Source organism: Cryptomeria japonica, chromosome 1 (genome assembly GCF_030272615.1).
Source record: "Cryptomeria japonica chromosome 1, Sugi_1.0, whole genome shotgun sequence".
Classification (NCBI taxonomy): Eukaryota; Viridiplantae; Streptophyta; class Pinopsida; order Cupressales; family Cupressaceae; genus Cryptomeria; species Cryptomeria japonica.
Genome location: NC_081405.1, coordinates 50,425,230 through 50,442,963, shown reverse-complemented (window position 1 = coordinate 50,442,963; position 17,734 = coordinate 50,425,230). Strand labels below are relative to the sequence as shown.

The following is a 17,734-nucleotide window of genomic DNA, read 5'->3' as shown; positions in this document are numbered from 1 at the left end:
GACGCCATCTTCTACGATAAAGGTGGTCTTCAATTTGTCCTCCTCTGCAATGGAAATTTGATTATATCCGGAGAATCCATCCATAAATGAATAAATTTCGTGACCCGCGACTTCCTCGAGGATGGTGTCTGTGAATGGTATGGGAAATGGATCTTTAATTGTGACAGCATTCAAACACCTGAAGTCTACACAAATTCTTATCTGATCGGCCTCCTTTTTCAAGGATATCACAATGGGTGATACCCATTCACTCGTCTGGACCTTGAAGATAATCCCTGCTTCAAGCATGCGGTCAATTTCGTTATTTACCCTGGCCGCATAATTTTTGTTCATCCTGTATGGCCTCTTCCGTACGGGCATGGCTCCGGGAACCAGAGGGATCCGATGTACACAAAGTTCTTGTGGTACCCCCTTGAGGTCCTTATACGTCCAAGCGAACACATCTTTGTATTCTGTGAAGATTTTGAACGCCGCCGTCTTTAAGACCGGATTCCAGTCGTCGCCGACCAGAATATTTTTCTGTTCTGAAGTTTCTCCAAGGTTTGTAACTTGAAGTGCGGATTCCTGGTACCTTATGGGCTTACTTTTGTCAAACTGGTGCGCTGGTGCATCATCCATAGGGGCATCCCCTTCCTTGTATTGTCCGTATTTTGGCGGAAACTCGTTCATGTCAGGTCCTTCAATCCCCAACATATTGCACCCGTACAATAATTCATAGTCTTCCATTTGCCAATGGAAGAGCCCTCTCAAAGAATCCGTCTCATCCTCAGAACAAGCTTGAATTCCTAAGATGCCTTCATCATCTGGTTCCCTGCCATCTTTTCCTTCGTCGGTATCGTTGTCTCCGTCGGACTCTGACTCTGACCCCAACTCTTCACTGACCAGTTGAGTTTTGAGGTCAATGGTATACCTTCTGCCAGCCTTTTCCATGGACAAGGTGTTCTTCTTCCAATTGTGGTTTGCTTTGGCCGCCACCAACCAGCCTCTGCCGAGGATGGCATCATACCCCTTCTTCTTCAATGGGATGACCACAAAATTCAAGACGAACGGCTGTGTTCCGATCGTCACTGGTTGCGCCATGAGTGTGCCAAGCGGCTTGATGCCGTGTTGGTCTGCTCCCAATAAATTAAAGGTGGACGGCCAGAGAGTAGGTTTACCCAATTTTTTCCATGTTTCCTCTGGCAAGACATTTACTCCCGACCCGCCGTCGACAATTGTGTCGGTCAGGACGGTGCCCAATATACCCATTTCCACCACTGCTGGGTGTCTACCATTATTGATCGTCAGGGTTAATGGGTCTGCCGCTGTCTCGCCAAGGTTGTCCTTGCCATGTATTGGTTGGCCTACTGGGGTTATTATTGCGGATTGCAACAATGTCGCTCGCAAGTGCGGCATACTTTCCAGGAGGTCCTTCATTTTGACGGGTATTTCGACCTGTAACAGTTGGTTTATAATGTTTGTTTCTCCTTTAGAGCGAGAAGTACCCGCAAGCCCCTGTGCATCCTTGCTCGTTGACATCTCCTTCTCCAATTCCGCTCGTGCCTCCAGTGCCTTTCGTTTTTCCGTGCGGGGATCTAGATAAGTGGCTGCTTTCGTCTTGGACCTTGTTATGGCGAGTGCATCTTCCGTTTCCACATTCAACAGGTTCACGCCAGATTTGGGACAATTGCCATCATCATGGTCCCCCGGACCGCACCACTTGCAAAGTTTTTGTGGTGCTTCCTCCACTGTACAGTCTCTGGCGAAATGCCCCCAGTGATTGCAAGCTCGGCATTGTATCATCGGCCGCCCTTTAGCGTCGTATTGGATTCGGCTTCTATTATTCGTATTGTTATTATTACCTCTTCCTCGCCTGTTGTTTCGATAGCCGCCAGACGAGGCGTTGTTGCTCGCAGGCTGGGACGTGCCGGCTGACGCAGATGGTTCTGTAAAGAGAACCTGTTGGTTACGGGTCCTCATATTGTACGGACACTCCTTGGTAAGGTGTCCGGCAATCTGGCAAATATCACAAAATGCTTTTTTCGGACAAGACCCCTTGGTGTGTCCGTCGGTACGGTAGTCCGTGCACCATAACTCCCCTTCGTCGCCCTTGCTTGTGCTTCCTTTGGTTGCCTTTATCTCTCTCATCATTCGCTCCATATCTTTCTGGAGAGCCCGTACCTTCCGATTAGAGTCGTCATCACTGCTATCACTTTTGTCAGAAGAGGAATCATCCTCCGACGAGGATTTATTTTTCTTCTTCTTGGACGTCTTCTGTTCACTTTCTAAATCCATTGCCCTGTTATAGGTGTCGGAATATGAAGAAGGAGGTACTATCTTCATTTTTCGTCTAAGGGATTTCTTTAGACCTTCCACGAACCACCGTTTTTTCAGTCCGTCTGCCGGCTGGTTCTCCATCTTTCCTAGCAGCTCTTTGAGCCGCCGGCTGTAGGTTCGAACAGTCTTGTCCTTTCTCTGTTTCGTGCCGTAGATTTCGGCTACGATCTCATTATCGTCTCTTAGGAGATGAAACTCTGCTTGAAATTCCTTCTTCAAGTCTGCCCATGTGCTAATTTTAGCCTTATCCGTATCCGAAAACCAGTCTATGGCTACGCCCCTCAGGGTTGCGGGAAACTGTGTTACCCACTCGTCCTCATCGGTAACACCATTCGCTCCCCAAATTGTTTCACAAGTGCGACAGTGGCGGACAGGGTCTTCTTTCCCATCCCCATGGAACTTTGGAAGTTTTTGTTTTTGTGCCATACCTTGCCTTTTTACTACTGGTGGCTGTTGTCCTACTCCGGATGGGTCAGATCCTATAAGGGGTGCTTGACCGCCGTGCCCCGATGTCCCTCCGACACTCCTGGCAGCCCCGGTGTCTTCTCCCTCTTCTGCCTCCTCCCCACTCCTTGGAGTTTTCCTAGCCTCTGGTGTGTGTGGCAAGTCCCTCAAATCCCTCAACTGAGTTTTGGTACACTCTATCCTACGGCGGGTTTCCGCAAGTAACTCCTCCCGACTCCGTGGGTGGCCGCTGGCCTCACCGTCCCCTTCGGAGCGTTCCTCCTCTCTTCGCTTATACCTCTGTCGCCTTTCCGCTTGCTGTTCAAGGATCAAGGCACGTTGGGCTACTGCACGTTCATCTATATATTGTTGCTTATTTTTGTCTTTATTCAGTGTATTGGGCATTAATTCCCAAACCGCTTTCTATATACTTAATGACATAAAAAGTAGAACACTTCTATTCATTCATAATGTGGAAGACAAGTTTATGCCAACAATATGACATAATTATTACAATAAGTGTTCTTTATTCCGTCCCGTATGGCTCACGGTTCAAATGCCCCTGACCTGGCGCCATCTCGTTCTGCTTCCCGTTCCTCGTACTGTTGCAAAATTTCTTGGCGTCGCTCCTCCCGGGAAATTTCCTCCACGCGAGCTTGTTGTGCCAACGATGCTTGTGCTAGCAATCGAGGGAGATGGTTCATCAACCGATTTACCTCCGTACTCACTTCCAACGCTGTCCACATGGCACTTAGTGGGATTTCCGCCTGCGCCGCCTCTCGTCGCACGTAGGTCTGAATGGCTACTTGGAGTAGAATTGAAAATTCTCTCGTCGCGGTGTCTTCTCCTACGTAGAGTTCCGTTTGGGCATCGTCAACCTCCGGGTTCACCTCACCAACGGGTAGGCCCATTGTGTTTGTGCGCCATCCGTGTCTCCTGTTCCCGAATTCGTGTCGGCAACGGCGCCAAATGTTTACCTCACTGGGTAAACAGGAAGAATACAGAAACTGAACAGTAATGCACAATGCAAATACAGGAGAAGTACCAGAATAAGCTTGCCATTAATGTCAAAGGATGTTCATATTATAATCTGTCGTCAATATTACATGTCCTCCAACACCCGGAGGTGGTACAATATATGACAGCCGAAGGGGTGCGACACAACCGTCGCGACTCCAACTACCTACCCGTCGGCTAACTAACTATCAATAATTAACATTACTAAACTATACACTTTTTCCCGATAACACAATAGATCTTTGGTATCTTTCTATAGCTGATTCCCAATCTTGATGCTCTAAGACAACATCGCATACAAGATGTACTGCTGCCTTCCCATAAGTACCATACAATTTGGTATAGTGTCTATGGTATGATTCTCCACTAGCAAATTTGACTTGAGTAGAGTTCTATGCTAATACAGCTGTACTGATCTTCTTTTCATGAGGTGGAAGCAGCACAAAATCTAAAAATGAACCTCCAATTGACAACCCACATTTTTCTACATTTTGTAAACTTGTGAATTCTTTGATACGTGCCAAACTATAGACCAAGTAAGACATTATGTCAAATTCATAGATTTTTGTAACCATGCACAACTATTGATGAACACTCTTGCTGATACAAAAATCCCAGTCAATCTTGCAAATGACAGAACTGACCTTGTTCATCATATAAAACATCCAAGGGTGAAAGGTCCATGCTTTTGACCTACTCATCATCCAGTTAACAGTATGAGTGTGTACCCTAGGAAATTATGGAATCCATCCAACCTGATGAGTTTCTGCATTAACTTGGAAATCCCCTTTTTATCTATTAACCAATGGTTTGAAATTTGTTTTAAGCAGGTTTCTTCATTAGAGTTCCATTGGCCTTGACAATTTGCCATGTTAACTTTGAAAATGACCTTAGGAGAACAAATTCCCAATAAGTTGTTTAGAGACTTTGGGTATAATCTAGCTTCTTGTCTAATGTCACAATTATAGAATTTAACAGCTATGATAACTCTCTCAGTTAATTGAAGGGAGCTGGGGAATGTAATGGCTTGCAATATGACAGATGAACAATCTTTTAAAGCTGAAATGTTGTCTTTTTGGGTTCTTATAACATCATTTCTTTGTAAGTTGGCATGACCTATCTCTGTTTCCCTAAAGTTTACTAGGTCATTTTGGAGGTAAATGGGAGGTGGGACCCATTGATATCAATAATTCCTTTTGGTAGCCTTAGGGGAGACCATTTTATCATACATTTATACTTCAACACCTACCCTAAATTTCCAAGAAACAAACTGAGCAAACCCTCTCTTTTATCACAAGCTAGGTGTTTTAAAAATCCCAAAAACAGAAAGAAACCAGGAAAGGGGGAACCCACTTGGCACTGTGAGAGGTGGATGATGATAAATCTGATGAATGATATGCTTGGAGAGGTCATAAATCACTCAAAGAGGTCCCTTGTACATTTCCAATGGTATGCACATCACTACATGCATCCCACTTGTTTGAATCTGCCAGAAATTTGATCCTTGACATGTGCAAGTTGATTTTTTCCTTTGCCAGACAGTGACTGATGATTTTTTTTTCAAAGAGTTTGATGGATTCAATGCTTGGTGTAAAAAGAAATGGATGAGAAAAAGAATTTTTTAAACCCTCTTCTTTCTTTCAGCATGTCAGCCTATCCTAATGGCACATAATATCTCTATTTTAATTTGTTTATAAGGGACAAAATGCATGAGTGCATGACTTGGCACTTTGGTATGCTTTTGCCAAAGTGCTGGTAAGTACTGGACCACTTTGGTATGCTTTCTTTTCTTTTTGTTTGGTATCCAGTCTTAAGTGACATTGCTGTGCTTAGCACACACCAATATCATTTTGTACTAAAGTGAAAGTGCACAAAAGGCATGCTTTCATGCCAAAACTCCTTGTTCTCTTTTCTGTTATTTTTACTTTTTCCTCTATTTGGTGCACTAGTGGAGTAATTTGTACTCGAGTCTTGAATATTGGTCATATTCTTCAAAATTGAATTGCACCAATACATTCAGCTCGAAAAGCCCATTACCTCCATAATTTTTTTTCGAATTTAGACAAACTTTAAAAAACAGTCACAAGGAACATTGACATTTTTCCAGCACTTTGTGCATACAAGCGACAACTTTGATTTTTGGGTCTCAAAAATTCACCAATTTCTTCTAATTTTTTCTCACTTTCATTTTGTACCCTAGAATTTGACATCAATTACTAGATTTTACAGCATTTAAGATGTTTTCAGACAAACTGGGGTGCAAAATGACAAACAACATTCAGAATGACTGAAACAGTACAGACAAACAATGGTGAATGGAGGTTGTTTCTGTAGGGGCTTTATATATATTTATATATTTTTTTACAAATTTTAAATCAAAGTATCTTTACTTAAAAATTAGATTAAGCAAATAAAATTTCGTGACACTTGTCAGAGAGGATTGTAAATAAGCACTATATTGTTAGGTGGTAAATATGTCTAAGAACAATAGTCCCAAAAAAGGTGTTTAAAATATTTCTTACAAACTATTTTGTTAAGAGTTTGGATTTCTATCCAATCGACATGATAAGAAGGAAAGCCCTAAGAATAAAGCAGGAAGCATAATCATTTAATATTTAGATGCACACTATCTATTTATGTAAGCAGCAATAGGAGGGCAACCAATAGCAGGCAGTAAAACAATGGCATATCTAGTTCAGTTTTGAATAGATTAAGATGCTCACTAATTAGTTTTCACACTAGTTGTTTTCGAAGTATTCTGCCATCTCATTGACAAAAATAAGTTAAAATTAAGAAAGCAATTACCTGACTAAAACCATCTGGCCAAGTTATAGACACAGCATAGTTTCCCATAGGCCTGATGCTCTCTGGTTCTATGTCCTCGGGTACATCAGTATATTGTAGTTTTTGTTCACCAGTCCACTCATCCTGTTTCAAAAATGTGAGGAAAGAGCTTAAGCATGTTTTCAAAATTAAAAACCAAAAATTACTTTCCATTTTCAATCAAAGAATTTATGATTCTGTATGATAATCAACTTCATCACATGAAAATTTATCCGAGGACCTGCACAATAAACTAGACTTGTTTATTTCAGGTTTAGTACAGAATACTTTCATATTTTATGCAGATGCAACCTGTAGACTTTAGTCATTTAGTTGGAACCCTTTTAAAGCCCAATTAGATAAACCAGAAGGAAAAATAGCTGCCATATTTGAGAGACAATATCCCCACAAATTCAAGCAGAGTAGCCATCTCCACTCTTAGATCCATTTACAAAGAATCAACATCCTTCCCAAGACCCTCAAATACAGGCAAAAAATGTTCAGCTATGACTGCCTTAAAAGAATCAAGATCTCCTAAATATATTGAAGTTTGGTGTCTCAAAGGGCATGTTTTAGTTTTAGGGCTTTTACCTGTAGGAGTTTTCCCTCATCAACCACATTTGTCCACCCACGCACATTAATATGATTTGTCTGTTTGTTTGTTCCCTCAAGTTACATGAGTCATTCCAATATTTTTATTAGAGAGAAAATCAATAGACTAGATGCCTTTGATCTTATCATGGGTAAGCAATTCGTGTCACATCTTTGACTATATTATACTAGTTTGGGATGTTGACTAAATTATGCTAGTTTGGGATGTTCAAGCTAGTAATTAAAACTGTTATTTTGCGAAACAATAAAAAACCATGCAGATTGATCACTTTTGATCACTTATTTTGGAAATTGTCATTAGATATTTCTGGCTGTCACTGTCAGTCCAGTTAACAAACTAAGCATTGAAATTCTAAAATGTTTAGCAGGAATAAAGCATGCTATTTTCTGGATCCTTAAAAAAGCTAATGCTGTGGAACAGTTTTCATGCCACTTGAATTGGCTTAAAACTTAAAAGTAAACATTGTGAATACTAAAACAGACTGAAGGATTTGAAAAGTATGCAGCATTAGTGACGAATGTTCATGCTTGGGTGCAACAAAGCTTAGGAATCCAAAATCTGAAGACATTAGATCTTCCAAAGTTGTGCAGAAACAGCATAAACTTGCATTTCTGCATTTCTACAAGTATATGGTATCAAAATTGGTATATGCAAATGAAATGACACTGAGAAACCAAAGCAGAATCAATAAGGAATTTAAAAGGTGTCATACACTCATATTGACAACATATCACAGTATCAACAATGAATTAGCATGTTCTAATAAAGACAAAAGGCGAATCAATTAAAGATGATAACAGGATAATTCTGAATCTAATCCAGTCACTGGAAAAAGTAACTGTATAAGAATTAAGCGACAACATTAAATAATCAACTTTGGAATAATCTAAAAGAGAACCTAAGAATTGTTCAAATATCTGATTACTAGGATACTTACAAATTTATAATATAATGTTGAATATGGAGCAAAAATAAATATATGCAATGAAGAAGCACATTAGAGGATGGGGATGAAGATGCTTCTGAACTAAAAATGACCCCCAAAACATTTAAGTTATACAGTGAAAAGAGAGAAGATCAAGAAACCTGGGATATCGTGCATAAAATGTGGAGTTAACTGTCAAGGATTTGCATCCCTATTGTAGACAACGGATAGACTGGGATGAAGAAAACTTAGATTATATATTCTGATAATAGTCAACAATACTTGCAAAACTTATCTAACATATTCAGATGTAAATGGAACAATATGCATGCATAAGATTATACAATACACAATGATTTAAGTGTGAAACCCTTGCAGGAAAAAACCCACCACCAAAAGACATTCACAATTGTATTATTCAGAATCAACAAAGATTCAATACAACAAGGTCTTTTATAGAGTCTCAAACTATAAGATACTTTCTTCTGCAATCACTCTAATGTTTCACATCAAACAACATTTAATCCAATGCTTTGTAGTTTGTACTGTCTATCCAACCTTCCAACTTTGGTGCACTACACAAATTGATACATATCGACATTCTCATGATAATACCAACCATCACTGTCCAATCTACATGTGCAATACTAAGAAACATAGAACTATAATCTGACCATGACATAAAGTTAGCATACTGCACATATCGAGTATGATGACTCCACGTGGATAATCACTTTGTACACTTTGCTGCTGTCACACACTATGGATCAATAGTTATATCCATACACAATCATGTTTCCAGTATAGCCACCACTATCAACTCCTCACTTGGGCAGCTCAAAAAATCATAACATCACTTCTGATTGCTTACGTTAGCTTGTGCCATCTTCTAGAACATTATCCTACTCTCAGATTGGGCTACAAGTGCTCGTGCATCATTGTCCATGCTTTCAGCAAACACTATCTTCTATATGCAGTTGTGAATTCTTCAAATGACTTGTGGTAGCTATTATAATACTACCACATGTGAATCAACACATGATATAATGCATCACCTGCCACAATATTATCACTTGGAAAAGACTACGTCTGTCTTACCATGAGATTTGTAACTGTTAGGAATATTGCATCATAAGATGCATATAATAATTATGCATAAAATAAATAGGTTTATTATAGTTAGTTAGATAGGTTAATATATTAATGATATGAATGTGTTGAGTTGTTCAAACAATAGTTGAACTACTTGCCAAAACCAAAAACTCGCCAAGGCTTGAAAAAAAACGTCGGCCAGTAGTCAGCAAAAAACTCGGGAACTTAAAATATTGCTTAAATTTAATTAGAAATGCATTTTTTTTTGCAAAATTCAATGAGAAGATGCATCCAATGAGTCAATAAATGAGAACACAAAATAAACAAGCTAAGTCTAGATATATTTAAACGCAAAGTGGGTACAAAATTGAATCCTCATGAAGAATGTTGATGGCTGGAAACAAAATAGTAAATAGTTTTTTGTAAAACTAAAAGTAAATACATCATTACAATTACATCTTCCTCTTCCCAGCTCTAGTAATAACTAAGGGAGAGGTAGAACTAGAGGGTCTAGTCCTAGAAGTCTGCACTGGGTGTGACTGTGCCTCCTCGCTCGGTATGTCTGACTCAGGTTGTGGCTCGTCCTCCATCATGGATGTAGCTTTGCCTCTAGCTTCTCCTGGCACTGGCAATGACTCCTCATCCTCCTCAATGTCATCCAGTGTGAAACCAAATCCACCCCCCTCCTCCATAGCCTGCCTCTCCAAACCATTGACGTCATCCTCTGTAAACAATGGAGCCTGCTCAAATGATGTCCAATCACTATAAGGATCTATATCATCCAAATCAATTGGACCAGTTGCTGCTTCCTCTACCTTCCTTATGCGCAACCGACGATTATATTGCACAAAGACAAGGTCATTGAGTCGTTTTTGAGCTAACTTGCTCCTCTTCTTCATGTGGATGGCCAATTGGATGAACTACAAGGCTGACAGAAGATTCTGAGGGCAAATTTTTTGAGATTTGGGGTTTTTCCACCCCAACTTTGCCACCAAGCATCTACAAAATAAAATATTGACAAGTTAGAAAGCAAAGAGAAAAGCGAAAACATATTTTATCAATTTATCAATTACTTTAGACCCCAAAATCCAAATGGCAAATGTTATGTTTGGGGTTTGAGTGGTTCTTCCTCTCCTTGCCAGATCTGAAGAGAATAGCTTACCCCTTGCTTCGGCCACAACAAGGTCTCTCTCCTCAACCTCAGGTATCATCCTCTGAATGCATGTAGTGAGGCCCTCCATGACCTCTCCATTACGATCTGAGTAAGAATCCCTGAACTTAAAACGGGGGTTGAAGAAGTACCCTGCTGCATAAATGGGTTGGTGGAGCTGATCGTTCCACCTCTTATCAATTATTTCCCAAATGGGATCAAATTTGAGTCTATCCCCCTTATAGTAATTTTTTATAGATTCCTTGGCCCTATCCATGGCCTCATAAATATACCCCATTGGAGTTTGATCCCCATCTACCAAGCGCAAAACTCTAACCAAGGGCTCAGACACCTACAATTGAAAAATACAAATTACAAAAAGATTAATTAATGAAGTTACAAATTAATAATGAGAGACTTGAGTCAAGAATAATTAAAAATTCAAGTTTTGAAGTTACCTTCACAATCTTTGCAGCCTTTTGTGCAAAATGGTTGTCGAAGACTATGCATGTGACACCTTCTCCTTCAGGCTTCTTCGAATAAGGTGAGTCTGGACATGCTTGACTCACAAACATTTGTTTCAAAGAAGTCAATGCACCAAGAATGCTTTGCAACATCAAAAAAATCGTTGCAAACCTTGTGACACCGGAACTCACCAAATCTCTCCTTTGAGAGTGCTCTCTCATCAAATGTAGAACCCAAGGGTGATTGCAAATATATTTTGTTATCCTCCTTGCATCTACCACAACTGGAGTCACCCAATCAAGTTTTCCTATGTCCTCCAAAAGAAGGTCAAGGACATGTGCTGCACAAGGTGTCCAAAAAGAGTGGGGTGCCTATCTTGGAGGACTCTACCTGCTGCCACATATGCTGCTGCATCATCTGTGATTATTTGCACCACATTCTCTACTCCCTCCTCCATGACAATGTGCTCCAACATTCCAGCCAATGTTTCTGCATTTTTCACCTTATTGGAGGCATCAATCGATTTCAAGAACACCACATTGTCCTTGTAAGCAACCAAAAAATTAATAATGGCGCGGTTTTTTCCATCTGTCCACCCATCGTAAAGAATGGTGCAGCCATATTTTCTCCATTCTTTTCTTTGGTCCTCCACCACTTCTTTTGCCCTATCAACTACATTTGTGAGCAACCTACAAGAACAAAGTGAAATTAGGTCTTAGTACACAATTTTGATTTAATAAACAAGAAAAACAATTAAAAATGAAATCAAGTGGACTATTTACTAACCTCCCACCCAAATCCTTGCGAGAAGGGGCCTTGTACCCTTTACCTACAACTGTCATTGCAGTAACCAAATTCAGCCAATAAAGACAATCTGCCACATTGAATGGGATGTTGTTGAAGTACCAAAAATCAGCACATGCAAACCCTTATAAAACACCGAACTTAGCCCCTTGGTAAACCAAGTTTGAAGGAAATTCAGAGTTTTCAAGAGTAAAAAATGAACCAAACTTGCTAACACCCCTGAAAATACTGAGAAAAGTCCCAAAATTGGTGAAGTTTGAGCAAAGTTCGGTGTTGACAAGCCAAAAAAATTGCTATGTAATTTATCCCGGATAAATTTTTTTGGTTTTAAGTGCAATAAGAATTACAACAAACACGTGACCCATTAAGGTTAGAAAATATAATCTCAATGCTTGATGAAATTGTAACCCTTCCACTTTTTGATCACCAAATGCCCAATGTGGGAAGGTGAGAGCATACGGTGATAAGGGGTTCGTTAGCTCACTAATCTGCTGGAAATTAAAAAGCAAGTACAATACTGGGCGGCAAGCCAACCCCTTCCACTTTTCAGCGGGATGAAGATCAAGAACTTGGCGGTAAACCAGCCAAGGGACAAAAACATAACCAGAACCAAATCACTCTACCGCTTATGCAGCGAGAGGACTTATGCATAAAAACTATCACTCAACCACATATTTCAGCAAGAGGACAATACCACTCAACCACTTATTCAGTGGAAGGACAGAAGCACAAAGAAATTACAAACACTAAGACGACCCAGCCAGCCTCTTCCACTTATGCAGTGGGGATTACAATGAGCACTTCAAGTTCAATAAGAGGTTAGTACTACTAACCAATGATACAAGATGATTACATTAAAGTCCTGCAACATTCAATCATAGACTAGACTTGATTTTAGGCTAAAACATAAAAACAACAATTTTGATATAAATTCCAGCATCTCCAGAAATGGGCCAGCAACATGGAAATGTACATAACTCTTCTGAATCAGCTCCAAAATGCTCACAAACTCAGGCGAACAACTGCTATGACCAAGGCAAACCAACCAGGAGCTCAAACCAGCACCCAAATCACTACACACAAAAGAACGCAAACCAAGGCACTCTAGGAAAGGTACGACTAGCTGCAAATTTTGGTTTGCTCTTAAAAAATCAAATCAACACCATACCCAATGCCCTTCCAGAGGAATGATCGCCTCTCCAGTATGCTTCCAACGAGCCTCTACCCAAAAGAAACGGACACTCAAGCAAAGAGTTATGAACAAAAATCTGCTTCAACCACTCCAAACCAGCAACATAGAAAACTCACCAAAACTCTAAAACTGAAAATCCTCACACCAAAATCAACTCTCAATCACACCCACCAACTAGGTACTATATTGCAAGTACGAAACTATGCTAGCTAGGAAGCCTCAACTCCGAAGCTCAGTTTTGCTCTCCATTTCGGCAACATAACAATGCAAATTCTTTTGATCCTCCAAATGAGAGCCCAAGGCTCTTATTTATAAATTTTTTGCTCTCTAAATTCAAATGCAAACGCGCCCAAATACATCCAAATTACATGTCACTTCATTATTCCCCCCAAAGGCGCCCAAATACATTTGAAAAATATAAAATAAGTCCCTCAAGGATGGCATCCCCTTCCCTTAGGCAAGTTCGAACTTTTGCCTAGGATAATAACTTGCAAACAAGACATTGAGTGATGCTCATGAAATAATTCAATTTCCCTTATGCCATTGACTTTGGAAAAAATGATAAAATCACTTGAATAAAATAAACTTCTATTTCCCAAAGTCGTCCAAAATAATATAATTAAATATTAACCTTAGAATGCAGTGTTAATATTTAATAAATCATCCTGCAAGCCAAATACTGCTTGAAACCCAAATGAATTGAGGACTGAAGTGCTGAACCATCCACCGGACTGAACTGAATCTCTGAACTGCCCTGCTATAAATAGAATCACCTGAATTGGTACTTACTAAAAATAGTAAGTCAAGCAATATAGCTCCGAAAAACATCATCTTCGCACCCAATGACAGAACATGGAAAACTCAGTAAGATAGCACCGTCTAAACAGTCAACCCCTGACTTACTAAAAATAGTAAGTTCATGCTGCACCAATGTTTGGAACCCTAATTCTTCAATCCAGATAGCCTACGGGACCCTGAGATAGGCCAATGGACCACTGAAAGCACATCATTGAGAAGGGGACATTACATGCTACCTTGCCTTTTTTTTCCGAGAAAAACACCGAAATTGATCAAAGTTCAGTGTTGTCAAAGCCTTCAGTCTACTAATGTTGTGGAAAAGTCCAAAGTTGGTAAAATTTGAATAAACTTTGGCATTTTCAGACTGAGACACTTGCCGATCCCCTTGCTAATACTGAGAATTTCACTGAAGTTCCTCAAGGACATGAAAATTTTGATGTTTTGGTCTTCAATCCCATTGTTAATGCCCAACCTTATGTGAGTTTTGTGCATATCATTCAAGTTTAGGTGTTTGTTTAGGAAGTGAAGGTAAGCATTGTTTCTAATAATCTTGATGGCTCCTCCAAAGCCCAGGTTTAGGCTGATCAGCCCTTCCAACGACGAGGTGGAGTCCAAGCTTCCTCATTCAATGAAGTTGTTATTCCGTCTTCTAGTGTAGAATGCCTTAATCCCAAGATTGCTTTTGAGGGTGTCTCAAGGTGGGTTTGCAATCACAAGGGCGAAATTGAAGGCATCAAAGGCCTTTCTAGTGCAACCAAGTACTAGTGTTGATGGAGACTTGAAATTAGGAAAAGTCTTCGCCCTCCAATATCTTCATCCCAAGCTCACATAGCTCATCACTTCCTCAAAACCCTAAGACCTTTTCAATCACAATAGCGTTCAAATCCTTCAGGGAATGAGTGAGGTATGAAATGATAGTTGATCCTTGACCTTATGTGTTCATGTAGGATGGAGAACATGAAAGAGGCCATGTGGAGATTCTTGGGATAGTGTTATCATCAAAAACACCAACTGAGCCGGAGGATTGCCAAGGCAAGGGATTGAAGGAAGAATCACAAAGCAATGTGCTGATTGGTGCTATTTCCAGAATTTTGTAAGGCACTGACAAAGCACAAAATGCTACAGGACTATCTAAAAACAGAAAATGAACAGCTGGAAACAATAGAAAATGAATTTGTTTGAAAAAGCAATTGCTTTATAGTGTTGGTTAAAAATTTTGTACACTTGGGGAAATATGCAAAATTGTGGTTTCAACCACAGCACACGAGTAAAAACTCTCCTAATTAAGAGAAGGCTCCCCCTATCTAACTACAACTTTGAAAATAAAATAGGATGGGACAGCTATCTTTCTTCTTTTTTCAAGAAAGACGATATCTTTTTCTCTTCACAAAAAAGGATAGCGATTGAATATGAACAGCAGTAACCACTTTCAAGTGAAATGAGAGAAACGAAATGAAGTTTCCTGAAAGCACAAAGACTTCCGTCACTTCCTTCGGGACAAGACAACAATATCAAGCTCAAAGACTTGATTATGTGAAGTCCTATCTACCCTTTGCTATACTAAATTTTACAAAGAATAAAAAATAACAACTCAAAGACTGGAATAATCTATTCTTTCAACACAAAGACAAGAACTAATGCAAGCTCAAAGACTTGCTGCTATTCCTTATCAAACAGTAATTTTTCCTCAAGAATAGACGCAAGCTCAAAGACTTGCTGCTCCTTCTAGAGATTTTCCTATTTTAATTAATCTTCTCTACTTGCAGCTCAAAGACTTCAAATCAGATTAGACTAAGCTCCTTTAGAAATACTTTGCATAGAAGAAATAAAAAGATTCAAACTTAAACATGTAGCTCAAAGACTCAAAACTTGAGTAATCCTTCTCTATTATTCTTCAAAACTTTCAATTCACATACATAAGCTCAAAGACTTTTTGATGTAAATTTGGCAGAGCTTTTGCTTGCTTTCCAAAAGATAAAAATTACAATAGACCCCTCAAGTATTTATAGAAGAGGAGCCTTGAGAAAAAGGTGGGAGGATTCTAACTAACTTGAGAGATTCCCTCAACCACCAAGACTTATTCAATAACTAACTAAGACTTATTCCAACTACAGTCCTAATCGGACACAACTTGTAGTTGCCTTACATGTAATTACAAAAGTGCAAGTAATGTGTAACTTGCATTTTAAAAAAAATACTTTTACATGTAACTTGTCAAAACAAAATTACAACTAAAGATTACAAAAGAGGGAAAATTCAACTAAGTGTTGAATTTTGTGAAGACACAAATCCTTGAAATTTTTGGATGCTCGTTTGTAGTTCCTCGGGATTCGGTTCATGGGTGTTCTTGGCAACAACCATAGTCTTCACAATAGTGTCATGACACCGGAGGAGCGCAGAATTGTTTTTATCTAGGATAGACTGGATTTCATGCAGAAAGGCTTGGTGTTTCATCAATGTCTGAATTGAAGCGGTCGTGAATTGTTCGCTCCTCCATTCATTATGAATCCTCATCTGTAAATCAGCAAGAACTTCTTCTTCTGGAATCAGCTCTCCATCTTGACTTACTATGTTGCAAGAGGCCCTTTCACAATGTGAGACAATATCTCGGAAAACTTCACCCCAGAATCTCTTTGCATCACCGATCTCCTCAATGAGGGATTTAAGAACAAGGCCCTTGTTTTCTAGGAGCTCTTTAAATTCCAAGTACATGACCCTGGATGAGATGATGGCATGCTCCTACAAAACACTCAGCTGTTGTTGGGGCATGGTACGCCAGATTGTCAAACTTTCTTCAACAATTTCCAGATTCTTTTTGAAAGTATTAGAAGTCTGATCCAGTTTCTCCTCAACAGTCTCCAACTCAGACATCATCTGAAAAATGTCTCTCATTACCTGTGCACATAGATCATGAAGTTGATCAATCCAGGAATCCAGTGCCTGTACCTTTTGAGCAGCCCTTTCCACTCCACGAATTGATTCTTGGGAACTAGAAGAACCTATGGAGTTACTCCCTTCAGCAGCAGGTTTTGTGATTTTATGAACGGCAGCCATAAGTTGTCGGTTTTCATCTTCTAGCTTGTCTTTCTTTGCTAGAAGCTCATCACACCTTTGCACCAGCGAAGCAACAGAAAACTAAGCATCATGTTTAATGACCTCATGCATCTGTTTACCCAATTCTATCCTTGTAACCTTATAATCGACAGCTGACATTTCTTCAAGTGGCTTATCTGCAATAGGTTCCACAATTTCAGCTACCTTCATCTTGTTGTTGTCAACAGTTACTCTGGAGATAGTCTTGGCCTTCTTAGCAACTTTGGATCTAGACTGTTTCAGTTGCTGGCAATCAAAGGCATCAGACGAGATTTCCTGCTTCTTCCTTTTCGGAGTAAAAGGACTAAGCCATGGAGGCAAAGTCATCAACTCCCCTCCAGTAGCAGCCGTAGGCAAAGGAGAAGCAGTTTCTGTTTGAATCACCGTAGTCATCCTGGGAGGAATATCTGTTTGGACAGCGACCACGGTTTGCTTAGTTACCAATGGGCATGAAGATTGCCTCATGAATTCTTCAAAACCAGAAGTGATAGTATCAATTTCTGATAACTGGATACAAGTAGGAATATCCTCAAGAACTTCCAACACACTCTCTTGTTGAGGATCAGGAGATGGCTCGTATGTTGAAATGGGAATAGCATTCTCAGGAGACTCATCCACATGCAAATCAGGAGGAGAAAGAGGCGTCTCAATGGAAACTGGAGGAATGATCTCATGAGGCGAGTCTGAAACTGGAGACTTAGGAGCATCATCAGATTGTTGCTCCTCTTCTGGATTATCCAGATCGATCACCTGAACATGGAATCGTGATTTTTCCTTCCCACGAACTGTCATCTCCTCAGGAGGAAGCACTACTGCACGACTAACTTGCAACTTGATCCTTGTGCCCGAAGATGATGCACCCTCATTGTTGTCAACCTGAATCTCAGACTTACGTCCAAGAGGCCCAGTAGAATCATCTTCTTTACCAACCTTGATTTTTATAAGTCTAACAGCATTACTTTTCAGCCATGTGTTTGAGTTTGCCAAGATAGGCTGAAATCT

General features: G+C 39.9%; 1 protein-coding gene across 1 annotated transcript in view; it reads right to left on the bottom strand.

Annotated features, from left to right (window-relative positions):
- LOC131060257 (fe-S cluster assembly factor HCF101, chloroplastic) overlaps positions 1-17,734 on the bottom strand; it is a 329,698-nt gene that overhangs the window by 93,401 nt on the left and 218,563 nt on the right. The window contains exon 14 of the mRNA XM_057993432.2: positions 6,583-6,705. Coding sequence (XP_057849415.1) covers positions 6,583-6,705 — 123 coding nt within the window. The remainder of the gene's footprint in view (positions 1-6,582; positions 6,706-17,734) is intronic.